This window comes from Pangasianodon hypophthalmus, chromosome 10, assembly GCF_027358585.1.
Source record: "Pangasianodon hypophthalmus isolate fPanHyp1 chromosome 10, fPanHyp1.pri, whole genome shotgun sequence".
NCBI classification, from domain to species: domain Eukaryota; kingdom Metazoa; phylum Chordata; class Actinopteri; order Siluriformes; family Pangasiidae; genus Pangasianodon; species Pangasianodon hypophthalmus.
The window spans coordinates 3,596,127-3,619,441 of NC_069719.1; the positions used below are offsets into that span (position 1 = coordinate 3,596,127).

At 38.1% G+C, this 23,315-nt stretch overlaps 1 protein-coding gene across 4 annotated transcripts; it reads left to right on the plus strand.

Moving 5' to 3' along the window:
• The first annotated feature begins 547 nt into the window (after positions 1 to 547).
• On the plus strand, positions 548 to 23,264 carry si:ch211-15d5.11 (oxidation resistance protein 1). Of its 4 annotated transcripts, none has more exons than XM_026944215.3 (17): positions 548 to 929; positions 2,485 to 2,680; positions 3,553 to 3,707; positions 4,920 to 4,999; positions 7,531 to 7,608; positions 9,182 to 9,286; positions 10,259 to 10,390; positions 10,470 to 10,654; positions 11,850 to 12,115; positions 12,364 to 12,508; positions 16,075 to 16,249; positions 17,546 to 17,662; positions 17,783 to 17,935; positions 18,140 to 18,235; positions 18,681 to 18,731; positions 19,725 to 19,798; positions 20,906 to 23,263. In XM_026944215.3, exons 2-17 carry the CDS (start codon positions 2,622 to 2,624, stop codon positions 21,039 to 21,041), a joined length of 2,007 nt encoding a protein of 668 aa, XP_026800016.3. In that variant the 5' UTR covers positions 548 to 929; positions 2,485 to 2,621; the 3' UTR covers positions 21,042 to 23,263. The 4 variants fall into 4 exon arrangements, with proteins under 4 accessions (XP_026800016.3, XP_034164143.2, XP_026800017.3 ...); XM_034308252.2 differs by having other exon boundaries at positions 18,684 to 18,731; XM_026944216.3 differs by lacking the exon at positions 18,681 to 18,731 and having other exon boundaries at positions 550 to 929; positions 20,906 to 23,262.
• Positions 23,265 to 23,315: the final 51 nt, after the last annotated feature.

The window sequence follows — 23,315 nt, forward strand, 5'->3', positions numbered from 1 at the left end:
TTGTGCTATTAGTGAGACCTCATGATATAATGCATATTAAACACACCGTGTAGAAATTAATATACATATACATCAAACACAATTACAAAATAAAAGTCACCAAACTAAACCAAACTATACACTAACTAAACCTAAACTGAATTTCTATTTAAAATTCCAGTTCTCTTATTTACTCTGGTATGTTTTACTCTTTTTAAATATGTCAGTGTTTTTATTTAATTTTATGTCATTATTTAGGTACTGTATTTATAAACATAAGTCCTGAATTGGGTTTAGTATTTAAAAAGTATTTTAAAAAAGTTATATTTAGCTGCAATTTTAATAAATTCATGAAAAGTGCTGTTAACATGATAAAAATCAATGATAAAAGTTTCAGATTCATACTTTAATTTATTCACTAGGAGAAAAGTTCATAGATTATAAAAAAAAAAGCTCATATAAATAAAAATAAACGTTTTTTGTTTTTGGGTTTTTTTTGCGCACAATAGGTCGCGGGGTGATGACGTCATCTGTCACCCTAAGACAGAAGCAGAACCACAACAACTCGTGATGTGGTTAATTTCCGCCCGTATTCCGCCAAGACGCCTTTCAAGTGAACGATTTAATAATCGTGATCGCAAATGCATCGCGATTCTAAATGTGAAGTCGATACAGATGTCGAGAGAATTAAAACGAGAACTCCTGTCGAAAAGAAAAAAAAAAAGAAGAAAAAAAACCCACCACTGTGGTTGCGACGGTGACGTGAGTGATCCGTGAACTGTCCAATCAGCGGGCTGGCTTGTGTTTGCGAGCCAATCGGAGAGCAGGAGGCGGGACTTGTCAGAATGCGGTTAGGAGGAACAATACGCCTGTCAAAACCATGTTCACATGAAAACACATGATGGAGAGTCGCTACTGCTGATAGAGTCTCTGCGTTGATTAAAAGACAGGTCAGTTTCTGCTCTGTTTACAGGTTTTAGTGTTGCTGTGTCATGCAGAGATACTTAGAGGAGAAATATGCTTTTATTCGTTGCTAATCAGACAGTAGCAAAGCTGGCTAACTTCTCCTTTTTTGGATTAAAACATCATCATCATCATTATCATCATTATCATGGGAAAAAAGGCTGATTGATTTTTATTTCCCTTATAGAAGGAGAATTAAAGGAAATGTACATGCTAGTCATCCAAGTGCTGCAGTGAAATTACAGCTTTCCTCCATTTTTATTTACAGTTGCATCAGTTTACCAAATGGCGTCCTTTTTTACAACAACAATAATAATAATAATAATAATAAAATATTTATATATAGTGCACTATATAGGGTGCCATTATTTTATACCCTGTGCAATGCACCTTTAAAGGAAGTGGGTCTGTGAATATTAAATATACAGTAAACATACAGTATAATGCACCTCACTATAAGGCACAGAAACCAAATATAATAAATACAGGGTCATAATTTTATGACCCTGTAATTATTACACAGTATTTATTAACAGTATATACTGAAGATTAGAGCATTTTTAATGTTTAGATTATGAAATTTCAACCTTTTCTGGTCAGTGATCCCATTTTAAGTGTCCAAAATCCCTGAGGAATTGCTATTGGGGCAAAAAACCCCAACACAAAACACTGTGTGTTATTGTAAATAAGTGCACAAGCCGCATAAGTCTAGGTAAAAAAAAAAAAGTTTTTTTAAATCTGTTTTGATTTGAACAAATCAGTATAAAAAACATCACATCACTCTGTAACAGTTCCAACATTCACAAAGTTTGGATTGTAACCGACATTAGATTTTGCAGAGTGAAATATCGCCTGTGTGCTGTTTAGATTATGGAAATCCACTGCAAAATATAGCATACAAAATACTATATTGTATCTTGTAATGTTACTAAAAGGTCAGGTGACATTTTTCCAGTCTTCAGCTGTCCGGTTTTGGTGAAACAGTGTCCACTGTAGCGTCAGATTCCTGTTCTTGGCTGACAGGAGTGGAAGCTGATGCTGTTGTAGCCCATCTCCCTCAAGGTTTTGAGGTTTTGTGTGTTCTGAGATGCTTTTCTGCTCACCACGGTTGTAAAGAGTGATTATTTGAGATATTGTATCCTTCCTGTCAGCTCGAACCTGTCTGGCTGTTCTCCTCTGACCTGGCCTGGCTCTGGCCTGCAGAACTGGATGTTTTTTTTTTTTTTTTTGGCACCATTCTGTATAAAGTAGCGACAGCTGTGTGTGAAAATGCCAGGAGATTTTCTGAAATACTCAGATCAGCCCATCTGGCAGCAGCAAAGTCACTAAGAACACATTTTCTCCCCATGCTGATGTCTGATGTGAACGTGAACCGAAGCTCTTGAATGATTGCTCTGAATTGATTGCTGTTACGTGATTGTCTGATTGGATAATCAGATTAATAAACTGGGGTACAAATGTTCCTAATAAAGTGACCTGGTAAGTCTAATGTCAAATATATGATTAGACATATAATAATAGAATATCTCCTCTTTTTCGCAGCTTATTTCTGTTATATGACGATGATGAAGGAAAAGAGGAGGAAGATGATGGAAACAAAAGCGAATTCCTTCGACTCTTTTCTTGTCCACTGAAAACCTGTGCTTCTGGAATTTAGCTCCAAAAAAACCCACAAAAAAATGGACAATAAACAGAAGGATAAGACGAGAAGCGGATACTTCGGCAATGTCAAGAACAGGTCAGCTCTCGTGTGTGTGCAGTTTAATTTATTTTACTCACATTGTAGCTGCAGTAATGTGATAAATGACCAGCCAGTGTTTCAATAATGTAAAGTTTAGAGCTGTTAAGACTTTAGGGCTGGACGATATGATGATATAATATCGATATCATGATAAATTAAGCCTGTGTCACAATACGCTTTACTGAGATACCAGGGATATTGTGAAATATCTTTTTACTAATTTTTTTTTTTAAATGTTAAAAATAATTGCAAATTGACTGGAAGCAGCTGATGTGATGCTAAAATTTGGTACTTAATCTTAAAAATTGTAAATTTAAAATTGTAAATTTTAAAAGTAATTAATCTTTAAAAAATATTACCATTTTTTTTACAGATTAAAAAAACTCCCCCTTTCAGTTTTAAATATTTTTTATAATTTGTTTTTGTTAATAAAAATGTTATTTCTAAAATAAAAAAAAATACAAATAAACAAATATTTGCCCACATATGGAAAAAAAGAGTTTTTTTTTTTTTTTTTTTTTTTAAATGCTAGTAATTTGGGAATTTGTTTGCAAACCTATATATCGTGATACATATCATGCCTTTGAGAATCGTGATATATTTTTGTCGTATCGACCACCTCTAGTTAAGACGCATCACAATGTGCAGTTTTGTGCAAACATTTCTAAAAAATAATAATAATAAATGAACAATACTTCTGCTACACACTTTTTCCCAAGCATTGTGTTATCTACCTAGTGTTTAGTAATGTATCTATACGAACAGACGTCTTTAGTGAAGTTTTAGGACAGTAGTTAAAGGAAACACGCAGCAGTTTGCATGTTCGCTGTGACGGTGTTATAATATTGACCCCTCATGATGATCCCCAGGCTGGGCACCAGGCTGCCGTCGGGCTTCACGCAGCCTCCGGGCTTCGTCACAGGGCCGTGGGAAGCCTCAGTTAGCGCTGACGCAGACCGGGACGGTACGGCCACGGGGCGCCATCACATCCGCAACCCCAAACTGAGACAGTATTACCTCAAAGGTGAGGAGAAAAGCAGGAGAAGATCAGCATGGTTTGCACACGCATTAAGCGATAAATGTGAATTTTTTAATATAATATATTCCTCTTTTAAAAATATTCCAAGTAATAAATATGGAAAAATTTGTATTGTTTTTATTATCCAATTCTAATATATTTCTAATTAAATATTAATATTAATCATTTTTATTTTAAGCACCTTTTATACATAAAATGCAGTTCACAGTGCTTCACAAGAGAATTTAAAACACTGTAAAAAAGATAATAATAATAATAATAATAATAATAATAATGCAGGGATGTAATATGAGCCGCAATATTAAGAATATATAAATATAAATAATATAGTAATAAATATAAAAAGGCTATAAAGAATGGCACATCATATATTTTATCTGTTTCTGTTTACGTTTAATGTTGTGGAACATTCGTTAAACAATTTAGTTCCTGTTCTCACTTACGTTATAAACTATAAAGCGTAAATTAACAGCTTTACCTCTAAAGCGCTGACACTGGAGACTCCTTCCATACACGTTACATAAATGTCTCCTCACAGAAAACTTCCCCATATCAGCGATTATACATAATTATACATCTTTGTTAAAAACATTTTTAATTCGTTCATTATTAGTCTTAGATTATGTGTATGAGTTATGAGTCCCTGTGTAGGAGCTGTTACTATAGAAACGATAGCGTATATTAATATAAACCTGTGATAGCTAAAGCCTGTTATAAAAATAAAATTAATTACCACCTTGTGACCGATCAGATTTGGGAATTCAACAGCGCTGTGGTATGAATATTTTAGTCACTGTATGTATATTAAAATAACGTTTTCTAAAACAAAATGAAATGTTTTCGTAGAAAGTCGTGTACACTTTGAATATATACGGAATTAGAGTTGGACTTAAGCAGAAAGCTGTCATGAGCAAAATTTCTCCTATTAGCAGCCGTCTAGAGCCAGAAATCTACTACAATATTGATTTGAGTGTATTTGTAGAAACATGGCTTTGAGTTATTTATAAAATTGGTGGCAGGAATAAGATTTGGGGAATAAGATTTGGACGTTGCTAACACCCTAACAAGTGCATTTAAACCTCTGTGGATTAGACAGCGCGAGTGAATCGGAAATGCGTAAAAAAATGAAAACGGATGGAAGTGATAATTATTAACAAAGTGTTTTTAGACTCGCAACGTTTCTGCGTGCTTTCACAGAGGCTGCTTTTCCGTCTGACATTTCAACCACAATGACACCGCAATCAGGAGCAGAGTCAAGCTGGAGAGATGAGCAAGCGGTGAGTGACACACACACACACACACACACACACACACACACACACAAATGCTTTGACCTATGATTACACCTGCATACTGTATAGAAAAAGAACAACATCCACACTCACACACACCTTAATCTCACACACACACACACACACACATACATTACGTCCAAGATGTGACATCACACTGAATTGAGCCGAGCAAAGGTCATGGACACGCCACGACGTCGCAACCTTCTTCCTTAACACTGTTTTCACTGTCAGATATTTGAGTTAATGGATATTCACAAATTTCTGCTGAAGCTTTACAATGGAGCGCTGTGGTCCAGAAAGTCTTTGGTAATTGAAAATGATTCATTAATGATGATGATGATGATGATGAGTGACAGCTGTGTGTGCTTTGGATTTGGAGTGTTTACTGTAGCTCATATAAAACCTGTTAGCTTGTTAAGTACTGAATATAGATTTGAGGAACGTCTTGCTAATTACTGAACCTATATTTACAGAACACATCGCTAACTACTGAATCTAGCTTTGGGGATTGACTTGCTGATTACTGAAACTAGCTTTATAGAACATCATGCTAAATACTTAATCTGGACTCGCTAATTACTGAAACTAGATTTATAGAAAGCCTTGCTAACTAGCTTTGTATCTGCCAAATTTAGCTTTACGTGACACTTGTGTTAATTATTAAAATTAGTTATGTAGAATGCTAGTAACTGAAACAAGCTTTGTATAACAGAATTTAATTGTTTGACAGAATTAAAATTTTTAACATCCTGCTAGCTTTGAAGGATGATTTTCTCATTACAGCAACTAGCTTTACAGAATATCATGCTAAATACTGAAGCTAGATTTGCTAATTAATGAAAGTAGATATGCAGAAATCCTTGCTAACTGCTGAATCTAGCTTTATGTAACACATCGTACAATGTTTTTATAGCTTTGTAAAACATCTTGCTAACTTCTAAATCTAGCTTTGTTTCTGCCAGATTTAGCTTTAGCTTTACTAATTAAAATTAGTTTTGTAGAATGCTAGTAACTGTAACAAGCTTTGTATAACACCTTTGTAATGACAGAATTTAATCTTTTAACATCTTGCTAACGGATGAATCTAGCTTTGAAGGATGATTTTCTCATTACAGCCACTAGCTTTATAGAATATCATGCTAAATACTGAAGCTAGATTTGCTGATTAATGAAACAAGATATGTAGAAATCCTTGCTAACTGCTGCAATTGTATCTGCAGAATTTAGCTGTGTTATTAACTGAAATTAGCTTTGTAGATTACCTTCCTAACACACTTTGTATAACACTTTTTTAATGACAGAAATGTTTTTTTTTTTTTTTTTTTTTTTTTTTAAACATCTTGTTAATGGCTGTATCTAGCTTTGGAGGATGATCTTCTGACTTCGGAAACTAGCTTTAACTAGCTTCTGATTACTTTAAACTAGCTTTTAGAAACTACTAACTCTAGCTTTATATAACACATTGTACACTGCTTTTATAACTTTTTAAAACATCTTGCTAACTTCTGAATCTAGCTTTGTATCTGCCAAATTTAGCCTTATGTAATGCATTGTTTATTATTGAAATTAGCTTTGCAGAATGTAATGCTAATAACTGAAACAAGCTTCCTACAAGACCTTTGTATTGATAGAATCAAGGTTTTGCTAACTGCTGAACCTAGTTTTGGGGAATTACTAAAACTAGCATTATAGAGCATCATGATACATACTGAATATAGATTTGCTAATTAAAGAAACTAGATATGTAGAAATCCCTGCTAACTACTGAATCATTGTATCTGTATAGCATTATATCTGCAGAATTTAGCTTTATGTAAAACTTTGTTGTAAACTGAAATTAGTAGTTTTTCTAGATTATCTTGCTAATTTAGAGCCTAGCTTCATTGAAAGTAATGCTAATAACCAAAACAAGCTTTGTACAAAACCTTTGTAATGACAGAATTGAAGGTTTTTGAACAGTTTTCTAACTGATGAATCTAGTTTTGGGGTATGGCTTGCTAATTACTGAAACTAGCTTTGTAGAAAGTCATGCTAGCTACTGAACCTTCATTCCTAGCCTTGCTAACTACTGAATCTAGCATTGTGTCTGCCAGATGTAGCTTTATGTAACACTTTGTTACATTTAGCTTTTGTCGATTTGGCAGCAAGTTAGTAAAGTACTATTGAAATGGAATAATTGTCATTTTATTTAAATAAAAACATACTTTTGTTCATCCTATACCACAGCAATTTATTTATTTTTTATTTATTAAAGAATGACATGTCATGACATGTCATTTTATCTATCTATAGTTATGTTAAATGTTGTGCAACACAATACAAAACAAGTTAGTTCCTGTTTTCACTTACACACAATGTAATGCAGTAGTGGAGTATAAAGATGTTAGATTTCAAATATAAGTGTTAACTTTGTGTAGTGGGAGGCCACGCCTCCTTCAGTGGTACTGACAGGTCCTGTGTGTGTGTGTGTGTGTGTGTGTGTGTGTGTGTGTGTGTGTGTGTGTGTGAAACAGGTTCATCAGGAGGACACAGTGTTCAGTATAGCCTCTCAGTTTAGTGGAAGACCAGCAGATACGACCGTGATCTCACAGGTACTCCATGCTAACTGATTTTATTGTGTGTTTTGTTGTGTGTTGTGTGGTGTGTTGTGTTGCCATGTGTATTATTGTGTTTTGTTCTGTGGTGACCAATTTCCCAGTAGAATAGATGTTATTTATACCTTTATGGTGCCTCATTGGGGGAATGAAAGATGAGCCACTCACATAAAAAAGTCGTGCTTGTCTCGTGTCCAATTTTGCTCATATTGTGCATTTTTATTGTGATAAATAACAGTAACCCTGCAATATGAGCCTCAGAAATGTTGAAAAATTAGTGCAGTGGATTAAGAAGAAAAGACCTGGAAAAAACCCACAATTGCAAGCAGACAGTTACATGGATGTTACAGATGAGCTGAAATAATACATTTGAAAAATACACCAACACCACCACCAACAACAACAACAAACACACCAACAACAACACCACCAACAACAACAAACACACCAACAACTCTACCACCACCACCACCAACAACAACAAACATACCAACAACACCAACAACAACACTACCACCAACAACAAGAAAAACAGAAAAACCACTACCACCACCACCAACACCAACAAAAACACTAGCAACAACACCACTACCAACAACAACAACACCACTACCACCACTAACAACAACACCAACATCACCAACGACAAAATCACCACCACCAACAATATAACACCACCACCAACAACAGCAGCACACCACCATCAACAAGAACAACAAACACACCACCAACAGGAACAACAACACTACCACCAACAACACCACACCACCAACAACAAAAAACACACCACCAGCAGCAACACCATCAACAAAAAACAACAAAAACACCACGAACAACATTAAACCATTACCACCAACAGCAGCAACTCCATCATCAACAACAAACACCCCACCACCGACAACAATAACAACACTACCACCAACACCACCAACAACAACAAAAATGGCAAGACCACCACCACTACAACTAACAACAAACACACCACCAACAACAACACTATCGACAACAAAAAGCACACCACCAACAACACCAACAGCAACAATAAAACCTCTACCATCACCACCACCACCACCAACAACACCATCAGCAACAACAAAAAACACACCAACAACAATACCAAGATGTTTATTGATATTTGGAAGGTTTTCCAGAGCAGATCATGGCCAGATAGTGGGGTTTGGTGTAACACATTTTAATGTAACGTCAGTGTGATGAGTGACTCTGTATTTTAAGTTTAAAAAATTAAAAATAAATAAACAGGTAAAATGGTGTTTGGTTACTACTAATCGGCTCGTTTCTCTCTGTGACAGTTAAACTACCATCTTCCTTTCTTGTTAGCTACATTAACCTCAACCTAGTAAAAGATTAACGAAGTGAAATTAAATTTTATTTATGTTAAATATAAATCATCCCGTGTCACACTCGCGCACCATTTCTCATCACTCTTCACATGCTGAACACGAGTTTGCAGTTATCTATTCAGCCATAAAGTGACGTCTGGAACAGAGAAGTGAAAGAGTCGTGATATTTAAATCATTTCTGTCTCATCTTCTCATTTTTAACTCTGTAGAAAGTCTCAGCGACGCTCCCTGACTTTTCTGAGCCCAAGCTGGACGCCGTGACCCCAACGACCCCTGTGTCCCCATCCACAGACGCCGAATATGACAAGCTGCTGGTGAGCATCACGTTCCGCTTTATTCTTTTTTCTCTGTCTGATTTTAGGTAAAGCACAAAGCTGGATGCGTGTATGTGTGTGTGTGTGTTTGTGTGTGTGTGGGAACAGAGATCAGCGTTTGCTTTGCTAGTGGACTTTGGTACTGAGTGGCAAATCCTGACTGAATCTCAATAAATCATGAACAGATGAGTCTGAGTTGTGGATTACACATTACTGAGTGTGTTCTTACTCTTGTGACACTCTATGATGTTTTATAATGAACAATTGTGTTTATTTTATATCTATATTATAGATTTCATTCAGTTTAACTCAAGCTTAAAATGTTGTTTATACATGGAGTTCATTTTTCCCTAAAAGTATTTAAAAAACTCCTAAATCTGTACAATAATAAGTAAAAAAAAAAATTGAAAAATAAACAAAGCAAATTCAAATACCATGAAAAAAAATCACACTTAATAAATATAATTGGTCACTTTTTGCTCCTTGCTTTATTTTCTTTTAATTAGGTTATTTATTTGTTTGTTTGTTTGTTTGTTTGTTTTTGCAAATTTTTTTGCATTTTATTTTTTGTCAGTCAAGACACCTTTCTTTAAAAATGCTCAAACTATAGTGCAAATAGAAACGAAAAATATCAGGAGCAAAAAAAAAAAAAAAAAAAAAAAAAAAAGTGAATAAAAAATGTTTTATAAAGAAAAACCTTTCTAAGTTTTTCATTAAAAAATAATTTTTGTTTGAATATCTAAAATAACAATATTATAATAATATTTGTGATAATCATACACCATTTCTTTAATGTTCACCCCATTCACATCCTCATGTGTTATTAGTTCTTAAGGACAGTCAGTTGATTATAATTAATAAATAATATAATAAAAATGATGGATTCTTATTTGAGAAAATGCAAAAAATAGTTAACTTACTATTAATAAATATCTAAATTAAATACATTTTACTTGTATTCCCTGCTGTCAGGACGTGGAGGCGGTGCCGCTGCCTGACGGACAGCTCTGCCTATTGGCTCTGCCGCCCGAGTGCATGCAGGGGGCGGGGCCAGCGGACCTGCCGTGTCTCAAGCTGTTCTGTCGCTTCATCACCGACCGGAAAGTGAGTTACTGCTCTGAAGCTGCAATTCATTTTGATCATTCTTGCTTTTACTAATTTTGTCCTGTCTGTTTATTTTTAGGGCGTGGTTTCTGGCATTCTCCTCATAGCAGCCAATAAGATCTTCTTTGACCCGTATAAGTCCCTCCCCCTGGTGCAGGAAAACGGCTGTGAGGAGTATCTCTTCTCCTGTCCGGTGGACAATCTGTCGTCCGTCACCTTCTTCTCCGACATCTCTCACGTTCACTTCAGCAGGTCCACACAGAGGTGTGTAGCTCTCAACATAAAGATCTGAATGACAGTCAGGTGCGTTCAGGACCGTGTGTGAACATCCTAATGATGCATCCTACCTAGTCATGGTGTGTTAAGGCAGCTTTCATGCTTCCAAAGAAAAAAGCGTGCTAATTAGCTAACTTATCAATGTAGATTAAAGATTAGCAATAAAGATTAGCAATAGTCCGATTTCCACTCCAATGTCCAATATATATATATCCTGTCAATCCCGTTAGCATCATGACAGAGAGAGGAGACAATGTTTGTCTCTGGAAACAAATTAATAGTGAAATCTGTCATTTATTTGTTCTCTTTTTCTCTAGTGGAGAAACTGTGATCTCATTGACTTTGACCTGTGGTATGTTTGTTGGGCTGGTTTGCGTGTTTGAGAACCTGCGTATCTCCTGCAATTTTCACACAACAGTCTCTTGGATTTACACAGAATGGTGCAAAAAAATAAAAAACATCCAGTTCTGCAGGCAGAAACACCTTGTTGATGAGAAAGGTCAAGATGGTTAACTCTGACAGGAAGGATTAGAAGAGACGGAGAATAGGGATATAGAAGTGATTTATTTATTGATTGATTTACTATCCGTTATCACCCAGATGAGGATAAGTTCCCTTTTCAGTCTGGTTCCTCTCAAGGTTTTCTTCCTCATATCGTCTCAGGGAGTTTTTCATCGCCACCGTCACCTCATTTACAATTTATTTTGATTTAATTTAATTTGAATGTATTTATTTCTATAAAGCTGCTTTGTGACAATGTCCATTGTTAAAAGCAGTATACAAATAACATTTAATTGAATTAAATGCTACAGTATCTCAAATAACCACTCTTTACAGCCATGTTGTGCAGAAAAGCACCTTAGAATGCCCAATACGTGAAAACCTTGAGGCGGTTGGGCTACAGCGGCATTGGGTTTGATCAAAACTGTCACCAAAACTGGACATTTGAAGATTGGAAAAATACCAGACAACAACCATGCCACAGTCACAGTCACTGAGATTGCAACATTTCCTCCATTCTGCTTTTTAATGTGAACATTATCTGAAGCTCTTGACCTGTATCTGCATGAGTGAGAAACCAGTTTTATTCTGTGAGAGCATTACACGGGAATCTTCCTAAATTTTCCCACCAGTCAAACCGGACATATCGACTTATCGACTCCTCTGTTTTATATTATCGCAGGTGGAAACGTCGTAAGAAAGCATCGAAGGATAAAACCCTGAAAGACCCAATCATCCACATCACCACACCTCAATCCAAGATGGAGACCGCTTCTACGCTGGTATCTGCTGTGACACGTGACGTGCAGGTGGAAACGGAGGCGGCTGGCGCGGTGGAGGACGAGGCCGGGGAGAGCAGGGACATGGCCGAGGTGGAGCGACAGCTGGAGCAGCTCGCGCTGGAGCTTAACACCGGGCAACAGCTGTCTTCAGAAAAGCAGCTCTCAGGTAAATAGTGTGATAAACAGAGAGGTATATAAGTATATCTTAAAACAGCCTCAATTCTATGTAGCAAAGATTCTGGTCCATGTTGACACGAAGCTCCTGGCCCATATCATCATGATTTTATGCGTTGCACTGCTGCCACGTGATTGGCTGATGAGATAATTGCATGAATGAGTAGGTGTACAGGTGTTCCTAATAAAGTGCTCAGTGGGTGTATCTATCTATATCTAAACTTTCTAAACTTTCTCCAGGACACAGCAGGACCAGCTCTCTGATGTTTGTGAGGATGCGGCAGAAGCCCCAGCTGGTGAAGAAGAAGGGTTTCGGGATGCTGGAGCTCGGAAAAGCCAAAACCGGGCCATGCAGAGATGCCTGGTTCATCCTGCAGCAAGAGAGGTGACATGCAGAGTGTATCAGAGCCAGATAACACCCCTCTTTATTATACTTGTTGTAGATAGTTTGGATAGTGCGATCCAAAACCTGGGAGAAAGAGCATCCCATTAAAATGTGCTGATATTAAATATTCATGGTGATAGTGTCCTAACTTTTTAATTATGGTTTATGGTTTTGTTTTAAAGGAGCCTTATGAGAATATTAAGAAACTGTCTGACTCCTTCTGAATTCATTCTGCTGAAACTGTATGCTACAGTTGCCTTTTTGGGAAGATAAACAAACTGAGCAGTACTGTTCCAGCATGGCGGAGATAATATTTGATCTGGGAAAATGGCAAAGGAAGCCTGAAATTAGTAATCTTTCTAATAATAAAAATCCATCCATCCATGGCTGGGAACCAAGGAAGCAAAATTGGGCGTGCTGTCTAGGTGGGTGGGAGGTCATTCTCTGTCTGTCCTGTCAATCACAGTGACACTAGCCAGTCACGGGGGTTTGTGAGCTCATGTATGTGGAAGAGGGCAGATAGCACTTTTCTCTGAGTGTGTTACAGCACCCTGTGATGCAGCATGAGCAGCAGTTCGAAAAGATGTATTTGGCCGGATTTATGTGTCTCGAAGGAAGCACGTGTTCGCCTTCACCCTCCCAGCTGGCTGGGGGATGGGAATAGGGAAAAAATAGCCTGAAATTAATCATCTATTGACATTTACTACTACTACTATTACTACTACTACTACCTACTACTAACTTACTACTACCTATTTACTAACTTACCTAACTTACTTTGTCTTTTTAACAAAATAAGTCCCAAGATATAAAAATAGGCCAAGTTAAACAAGTCTAGCAATGTAATTCAAGATAGCATCCGGTTAAAAATTGTAACAAATGGCAAAGATTGGAATTGGACTTGGCAGGAAAAAGGATTATTGGAACTGGAAATAATTACATATTAAGAGACTTGTCTGTTTTTCTCTTGTTAGGATTGATTTTATTATATTACTTATATACTTTATTATATTTATTTTGTTTACAGTGTAAAGGATGTTTTGTGTGAAAGGATTTAAATGTGAATTTGAATGGTTAAATTTAAATTCACATTTAATTTAAATGGTTCAGTTACAAAAAAAAAAAATCATATCTTCTTACCGACTTCTCTTCGGTTGAGACTGCTCGCTGCTGCTGGGCGTGGCCCCACATGGACGGCCTGAAGATCAGTGGGATTGCTGGGGATGGTGCCATCTGGGGGCCGTTGAGATGGCTTGGGGATCTCATATGGGGAGTTGTACTGTGGTGGCTTGGGGCTGCGGTTGCTGCGGTTGCTGCGGTGGCTGCGGTGGCTTTGGGGCTGCGGTTGCTGTGGTGGCTTTGGGGCTGCGGTTGCTGCGGTTGCTGTGGTGGCTTTGGGGCTGCTGTTGCTGCGGTTGCTGTGGTGGCTTTGGGGCTGCGGTTGCTGTGATGGCTTTGGAGCTGCGGTTGCTGTGGTGGCTTTGGGGCTGCGGTTGCTGTGGTGGCTTTGGGGCTGCGGTTGCTGTGGTTGCTGTGGTGGCTTTGGGGCTGCGGTTGCTGTGGTTGCTGTGGTGGCTTTGGGGCTGCTGTTGCTGTGGTGGCTTTGGGGCTGTGGTTGCTGTGGTTGCTGTGGTGGCTTTGGGGCTGCGGTTGCTGTGGTTGCTGTGGTGGCTTTGGGGCTGCGGTTGCTGTGGTTGCTGTGGTGGCTTTGGGGCTGCGGTTGCTGTGGTTGCTGTGGTGGCTTTGGGGCTGCGGTTGCTGTGGTTGCTGTGGTGGCTTTGGGGCTGCGGTTGCTGTGGTTGCTGTGGTGGCTTTGGGGCTGCGGTTGCTGTGGTTGCTGTGGTGGCTTTGGGGCTGCGGTTGCTATGGTGGCTTTGGGGCTGCGGTTGCTGTCGTTGCTGTGGTGGCTTTGGGGCTGCGGTTGCTGCGGTGGCTTTGGGGCTGCGGTTGCTGCGGTGGCTTTGGGGCTGCGGTTGCTGCGGTTGCTGCGGTTGCTGCGGTGGCTTTGAGGCTGCGGTTGCTGCGGTTGCTGCGGTGGCTTTGGGCTGCGGTTGCTGTGGTGGCTTTGGGGCTGTGGTTGCTGCGGTTGCTGTGATGGCTTTGGGACTGCGGTTGCTGTGGTGGCTTTGGGGCTGCGGTTGCTGTGGTGGCTTTGGGGCTGCGGTTGCTGCGGTTGCTGCGGTTGCTGCGGTGGCTTTGAGGCTGCGGTTGCTGCGGTTGCTGCGGTTGCTGCGGTGGCTTTGGGCTGCGGTTGCTGTGGTGGCTTTGGGGCTGTGGTTGCTGCGGTTGCTGTGATGGCTTTGGGACTGCGGTTGCTGTGGTGGCTTTGGGGCTGCGGTTGCCACGAGCAGCTTTGTACTCAGGACTCCATCAGTGGACAGGGATAGATTTAACAAACCGGACTTCTTGCAAAAACTTTGATGAATTTACTGGTTACACAATTGCACTATTTATCCATGTAGTACACAGTTATAGAAAGGAATTATTTATAATCACACTATCTGTTAGCACCCAGATGAAGATGGGTTCACTTTTGAGCCTGGTTCCTCTCAAGGTTTCTTCCTCATATCATCTCAGGGAGTTTTTCCCTTGCCACCTTCGCCTCTGGCTTGTTCATTAGGGATAAATTCACATATTTACAATTTATTTTTATATTAATTGAATTTATTTTAAGTTAATTTGAATCTGTTTATTTCTGTAAAGCTGCTTTGTGACAATGTCCATTGTTAAAAACTATACAAATAAAATTGAATTGAATTGAACTTGATTGCCCACGTTCGACCTTTTGGTTTTAGTGCCTGCAGTTTGTTGAAAGCATATTAATGTTTAGTCTTTAGTTGGTGATAAATTCTTAAATTCTTAATTAAATATGAAACACTGACGCCGTCTGACATGGAGAATCAAATCAATTTAGGTCATTTCATGCGCGGTAGTTTGAATAATAAGATTCTAATAAAGTATCTTTTGCACATTATCATAAGTCATTTTCACCTAATAAATATTCAGTTATATAGCAATACAGCTATTTATGAGTAAAGACTAATGCACAGTGAATGAACTTTGTGTCTAAATTGAGCTTTATTAAACAAATAACAGTACCGTAATTAACCCACTATATGTGTGTGTTCCTTAAACTAAAGTGTCTCCTGATTCTGTGTTAATAATGAAAGTAATACTGCTCTTATTGCTTTCTATTAGGTTTAAAAAGTAAGCTGTCTTGGCTAAGCATGATGATAGTGACTGAGAAATTCCCTCCATGCTAATCGGAAAACTCCCAGCTTATTTATTTTTCCGTCGTCTTCACTTACACACGCTCGGGAGATTTGCTTGAGTATGCACAATTTGTCCGCTGTACCAACAGGCGGGTCTTGTCACCCCCCCCCAACACACACACACACACACACACACACACACACGTGATGTCCAGTGTAGACCTTATATTCAGGATTCAGTATAGGATTTTGACTGATCTCTCAAATTCCGAACTATTATGTTAAAAGTGGATTTTGATCTTTATTGGCTCTACAGACTTTATTCAAAACTTTTGTTTTTGGTTTTCTGAACAGTTCAGACGAGCTGTACGCCTACCTGAGCCACCACCGGCCTGACCTGTGCATCCTGGAAGGAGGAGGCGAGGAAGAGGAGGCAGAGCGGGACGAAGATGACTTCGTGATTCTCAGCGACGGAGAAGAGGAAGGAGAGGAATCCAACAGAGACGGACGCACCGGAGACGAGTGGGAGGTGTGTGTAAGAGTGTGTGAGGATGTGGTAAATAGTTTGTCTTATGCTATACACTCTCAGAAAGACGGGTACTAAACAGTACGATTGCTTGTTGTTGGGGTTGAGCCCTCAAGCATACACACTTCGTCTCTTTAGTGTGTATCTTTTACCTAGAATGGTGCATGCAGTGTAGCTTTAAAGCTTTAGTTTAAAAGGTAATTATGTACCTTAAACCTTGATACACCGTGTTCACATTTCGAGGTGAAAGATTCATATTAAAGGTACAAAAGATGGGAAAAGGGCACAAGGAAAGGTTCAGTTAGTACCCGTTTTTCTGAGAGTGTTCTGCTCTCAGTTCTGAGTATACCACAAGAACATGTTTTTATTTCATTATTATTCCATTTTATCAAAAACTGATCTTCGCTTGATACAAACTCCAGGCGTTTAAAAGCATCTGACTCTTACACTTACACGTACTTCACATATGCACCGTTTGTTCCATTTGAATCGAATCCTGAAGTGTTCAATGAATGAAAATGTGACCAATGAATGAAAGAGTATTATAATAATAATAATAATAATAATAATTGTTATTTATATTTATATAGTTCAACAATTTATAAATTAGTAAACTTCTTTATAAAGTGTTTTTATGTAAAAGGTTAAAAATTAGGCAAAGTATAAAACAATCCACAATCATAATACGTATAAGATATGAACATTCTGAAAATGTAAGTTTTTTTGAGCACATTTTCATCACATTTTCTGGTTTACTGTGTAAAACCAAACCAAATCAAATAGCAAATGAACCAAAAGTATCCGGTTCTCTCTGATTCACACTCAGAAAATGGTGTGAATGCACACTTAATTACATTTTACATTTAATTTCATAAATCTCATTTGGCTGATGCTTTTATCCAAGGTGGCTTGTGTAGTTTCAATAATTAGTACTCCAGAAAAAAACACAGTATAGTAATTAAATACAGAAAATTACTAAACAACAGTTTTTAAAAAGTACTGCTCTTTGGATTTAAGGACAGATCCTAACGATGTTAAATAATGTTTCATTAAATTCAGGTGCAATTTTCTAATTAGATGTCAGTAACCTTTTTCATTTCACTTACACATATTCTTTACTTAAATTCTTTAAAATAAATAAAAGTTCAAATATGGGGAGCCGAAAACCTTTGACTACATTAGATACAAAGCTATAGCATTTGAAACTGGTATTAATACATTTTCAGTTGTTTTGCTCAAAGTCTGTGTATGCAGTTGAAATCTCTCTGTGTGTGTGTGTGTGTGTGTGTGTGTGTGTAGATGGTGTGTGTAGAGGACAGCAGGGTGAAGGAGTCTCTCTCTATAGACAAAGAGCCTGATGGACTGAGTGACATTGTGAAGCAGAGCCTCATACTGAACGCACAGCACGTCCGAGAGGTCAGACACACACACACACACACACACACACACACACCTAATTAATTCACACTGAGTGTATATGTTGTAACTGAATTACTGTAAAATGTAAAGAGAAGTCTTTGTTCGTCGTGTCCTCAGCTGTCGAGTGAGCTGCCTCCTCGTACCGTGGGTCACTCGTGGAGATTAGCCTACAGCACGAGCAAACATGGCGCCAGTCTCAAAACACTCTACAGGAAGCTGAGCGCCTCGGACTCGCCCGTCCTCCTCCTCATCCGAGACGACAACGAGCAGGTCAGACACTAACATCTGCAGTCTAGTCCGGTCTGAAGTGTCTCAAATTGTGCTCTTATTTACCAGTGTAGATTATTCTGAGAGAATATATTCGAAAATATCTGACAGACATTGAATATTTGAACTAATAAATATCTATGTTCATGTTAATTATTAATCATTATATCCTCCTCTTCTCTCTCTCTCTCTCTCTCTCTCTCTCAGGTGTTTGGTGGTTTCCTCTCTCACCCTTTGCACCCGAGCGACACGTTTTACGGTACAGGAGAGACCTTCCTCTTCCTCCTTCACCCTCGATATAAGGTAAATCTAGGTGCACAGATATCCCAGAATGCACCTCTCACACAACACCACAGGTATATCTTTACAAGCGTATAGATTTTTTTTTTTAAAGGAATTATGGAGACATGAGGCTTTTAGGACACAGAGGTGACTCCAAAAATATCCCTGCGACATCAGATCTATAATTAAACAATACTGAAAATGTTTACTTTTTATTCAAGAACGTCTACATTGATGAAGTCAGTAATATTTTAACTATGTGGTTTTACAGAAGTAGAAACATACGAAGACAGCACTGTTGGTTCATGGCAATTGAGGGTGCTAATAGTACTAGAAATATTGCTTGTGCATGCTAAAATTGATATCTCTAGCACTTTGTTAACACTGAGTTGTATGCTTTTTAAAATTGTATCTTTGCAATATTGACTTTTAACAAAATCTAATGATTATTTGTGATTAAATCCAGCAGTTTCACTCCAAACCTGGCATAATACAAGATACAAGAAAAAAAATAGAGGTATATTGTATAGAGTATTTTCTATGATTTTTCAAAATACTAGTTGTGAGTAGTAAAATTGATGATTTTCTTAGATTTGAAAGCATATAACTAAGAGTAGAGGCAGTATCTGGTGTCCACAGTGGTGGCAGTCTGATCAGAACTAACTTCTGTAATAGTCCAGCAAGTTTCAAGTCTCTGTCTACAACACTGATCTTTCTATTAGCATCTGAAAAGCGCTTCTGAATGACTTTTTCTGTGCAATTGTTGCATTTTCGGCCATTTTGAAAGACACATTTTTAAAATAAGTCACATGTCCTTGCTAATAGCTGGACTACCTGAGAAGTACACTATATTTCCAAGAGCACAGCTTTGTAAGATCATTAAAATTGAAGCCACCACAAAGTGAAGGAAGCTTAATTTGCTTAAAAAAAATAAGGTTTTGTTCTTGTTTTAAAAACCAGTGGTCAGATCACTGCTGTATTTGAGATTTATCAGTCCTTTGGACCAAACTTTATGTACCAAAAGCTTTAGCAAATGCTGAGATCATGATGCAGCCACCTCTGGTTGAGCTGATATGAAATGACCCACACACAAACCTTGAATAAAATAAAGTAAAATGTGTGTATGATATCTATAGGATTAGATATAAAACATTTACACGAGACACACCCTATGACAAACTCACCTCAACCAATCAGTGATGACGTAAACATATTAGAGAGACTTAATCAGTTACAGTCACTGCTGCTTGTTTGAAGTAAAGCTGATATAATGTTACTTACTTTGCCTGCGTTATCGCCTTGGTTTTAGTCACATGACTCACAAACAGGAAGTGCTTTATCACTGTCATTTCAACACACAGAAAAGAGACTTACTCTCTGCGTAGTTTATATTTCTCAGCCTCCGAGCTCTTGTCTCTGTCCTTAATCCTTCTTCGCTGTCTTGTCTTACTCTCTGTGTCTGTCTGTCTCGCTGTCTGTCTGTCTGTCTGTCTGTCTGTCTGTCTCTCAGAGCTTCCGTTGGACAGGTGAAAACTCCTTCTTCATTAAAGGTGACCTCGACTCCTTTGCCATCGGTGGTGGAAGGTACGAGCTCTTTGTAATCAGATATATATATATACAGGCATTGTGGTTGTTATTTCAGATATATACCACAACATTGTTTAATGATCAATTCTGATTGGTCAGAAGGTGTTGATTACTTTTCTATAACAGCACCTCTGCCAGTTTATAGGTTTATATTAATGCGCTCGTTCTAATGTCATCGTTTCTATAGTAACAGCTCATTCAGATTTTTGTTTTCTGTTAGGAATTGTTTATTTAACATCTGTGGAAGGAGTCTCCAGTGTCAGTGCTTGAAACATAGTAACAGTCAGGAAGTTTTCCACTGCGTTGTTTGAAGCTAAGCGTTACATAGCTGCGTTTTTTTTTTTTTCTTCCCTTTTTTAACTTCAAGAGAGAAACAAAACAGAGTCTGGTGAGGGAATGACTGTTTACAGCTGCTATAATGTAAGAAGGAGCAGAAATTAACTTGTTTCATGGACCTTCCAGAAAAAGGACCAAATGGATAAAAAGTCCAAAATGTCAGTCTTTAATAAATACAAATTGTAATCATTGGCAAATTGCTGTAGTATAAGATGAATAAAACATGCTTTTATTGGAAAAATCATCAGCCCCAGGATGGCAACAGTAACTCACACCACCTAGTTGTTGATTATTTTCTTGTAGCAGTACACCTCCAAGTGTTTTATTCCTTACTTATTTATGCAGCCATGCAAATGACAGTTGTATGCCAAATCTTGACCCACCTAACAATTCCTAATGAGTCAATTAAGGCATAAGGGGCTAATTAAGTTCAGACTTTACATCTGGAATGGTGTCCAAACTTGCCACAAGCCACAATTTTTCTGTTTTTTTGGTTCATCAAATATAAAGTAACTGTGCTTTAACATTACTTCGGTTCACTTCGAAAATATGTCATTTGGATGGGGTGCCAAAACTTTTGCATAACATTTTGCAATGTTAATTACATTGGTTATTATTTGCACTTTGTGATACTTTTTTTAAATATTGTATTTTAACATGGAAATTAGAAAATACGGCTAAAAATCATGAATAAAAACAGAATTACAAAAAAAAAAAAAAACACTTTTGATGTAATTTTGATTCCTGTGTTTTTTTCTCCCTCGGCAGTGGACACTTTGGCCTGTGGCTGGACGAGTCTCTGTACGTGGGCAGGAGCAGCCCGTGTTACACCTTTAACAACTGCAGCCTGTCTGAGAAGAGCGACTTCCGGGTGCTGGAGCTCGAGGCCTGGACCTTCTGGTGATCTCGCAGTTCCCCGGACCTGAGCTGTAAAAGGGCTGTTTGGTGGAGGAGTTTTATGGAGAATTAGGGTGGAGATCTTTAAGATCTGGCGGAGGTTGTGAGGTGGAAAAGCAATATTGGATGAATTCTTTTCATATTGAAGACATGATGTGCAATGCTAAAAAAAGAGGTCATGCGTTTTACGTCATTACGTGGCTTCCCGACCCATGTGACCTCGATGAAAGGAAAAGACACGAACGTCAATAAGAAACGAAAGTTCGACTGCTTTTTCTTCTTCACTGCTTACAAGCGTACGCAACTTTGACGAATATGGCCGCCATGTAGAATAGAACAATCGTACAATTAAATGACTGAATCAGATTGATGGAGCTCCAGCGACCAAGAACCACACTTTTGTCTCCAATCAGGTGACAAACAAAATATTCTCACCTTCACGTCTCTATACGAGCGTTAAAGTCCCCATGAAATAGCTTCTTAGCTGCGAATCAGTTTCGTATGTTGATGTATTTCCTTCTGAACCAGGAAGCAATGTGTTGAACTGCTTGACTGAGTCAAGAGACTAAGCCACACCCCCCCACTCAATCTAACGAAACGTGTCAGCAGTTTAGCGAGCTAGCTAAATAAGTAGAACAGCAAAGAGTTTAAGGAGAATCTTTTACTGGCAGAGAAGCCTTTATGGAATCGCATTCATCCAGCACTCTCGCTCTGTCTGACAAAGCGACATCCAGCGCTGAAGAGCCAAAAACGCACCGACAAACCACATTTGCGCTTACGAGCTAACGCGCTGCTACTGTAGAGCAAGTCCTGCCTCCGTATATATGGGACGGGACACGTGGTTCTAGAGAGCATTAATTAGATGACCATGATCGAAGTCGAGATATACGTCATCAACAAAAATGATCGAAAAGTTTCCCAAAAGCGAAGAACTATAAAATTAAAAGGAGAATTACAGAAAATTACAGAAAATACAGAAATCCAGAAAGGCAATGAGTTATTTATATTTTTCTGTGCTGTTACCTTGATATCACTTGAAAAGGCGACTCAGAAATCTGCAACTATAGAGTCATGGACACTACAGTGATCCTGAACAGGTGATCAGTTTCATTACCAGCCAGACTGAGGGAGCGGGACGTCTCCATGGTTATCGCGTGAGGTTTGAGAGATGCCACCTAAATGGTGCGAGGCTCATGACTTTTTTTTTTTTTTTTTAAACCTTCATCATAATCTTCGAAATAGGAAGTAATTAGTGCAGAATCGCCGTAACACCAATATATAACAGTGTGCTACTGTGCTACTGCTACATGATCTCGGAAAAGATACTTTTTATTTTTTATTGTGAAAACCAAGTTGTGATCTGGAGCCAACGGTACATAAAAATAATTAACTCATGGCCTTTCTGGACGTCTGTAGTTTCAGAAGAATATATTGTGACGTCATTTATCACAATATTAACATTATTTCGTCATATTGCCCGGCCCTAATACTATTTTTTGTCATTTGTTTTTATATAAAGTACCGTATTTGTTTTCATAGCACCAAGGGACGGGTACAAAAACCTCCGAAACACCAAGTTTGATTTCACTTTAAGATTCGTCTCTTTTCTGATACCTGGATGATGGAATGAATTTGATCAAGCTGCCTTTAAACGAAGACTGAATCCCCTGTAAGCACTTAAACAAACTCTAAACCTCCACTGATGTTAATAACAAACACACACACCTCCCTTTCAGGATTTTATGTTTGTACTAGTTGGAAGATTTTTAAAATGCGATGACTACAAAGCACTTCTGGAGCAAGTAACTGATAAATAACCAACATTCAAATGCTAAAAACCACTGTTTTAAAATATACAAGGGGTAAAACTGTAGGTACAAGCATTAACAATGGGAACATAATTGTTTTATGGATAAATTATAAAACAGATGTACTTTTTAAAACCTGTTTCACCCAAAAAACCAAGTGTTTGCTTCTGGATTGCACCGAATTGGCAGCCATTTTGCATCACGGTTTTACTCACGAGGACAAACGCAGTCGAGGCACAGTTGACGACGTCACGTTAAAAAAAGCATCATCGCAGCATACAGAGACTGTCTGTTACCAAGTTTCACTAGCTAACACAACGCTGTTTATTTAAAGGAAGTGTACGTTTGAAATCTAACCTGTATTTAAAAAGGGAATTGTTAATAAGTGCATCACACCTACAACTCGTCACTGTAACTTATATATATATATGTAAACAATAAATGTGAATCTTCAAAATAAATCGTGGTGATTT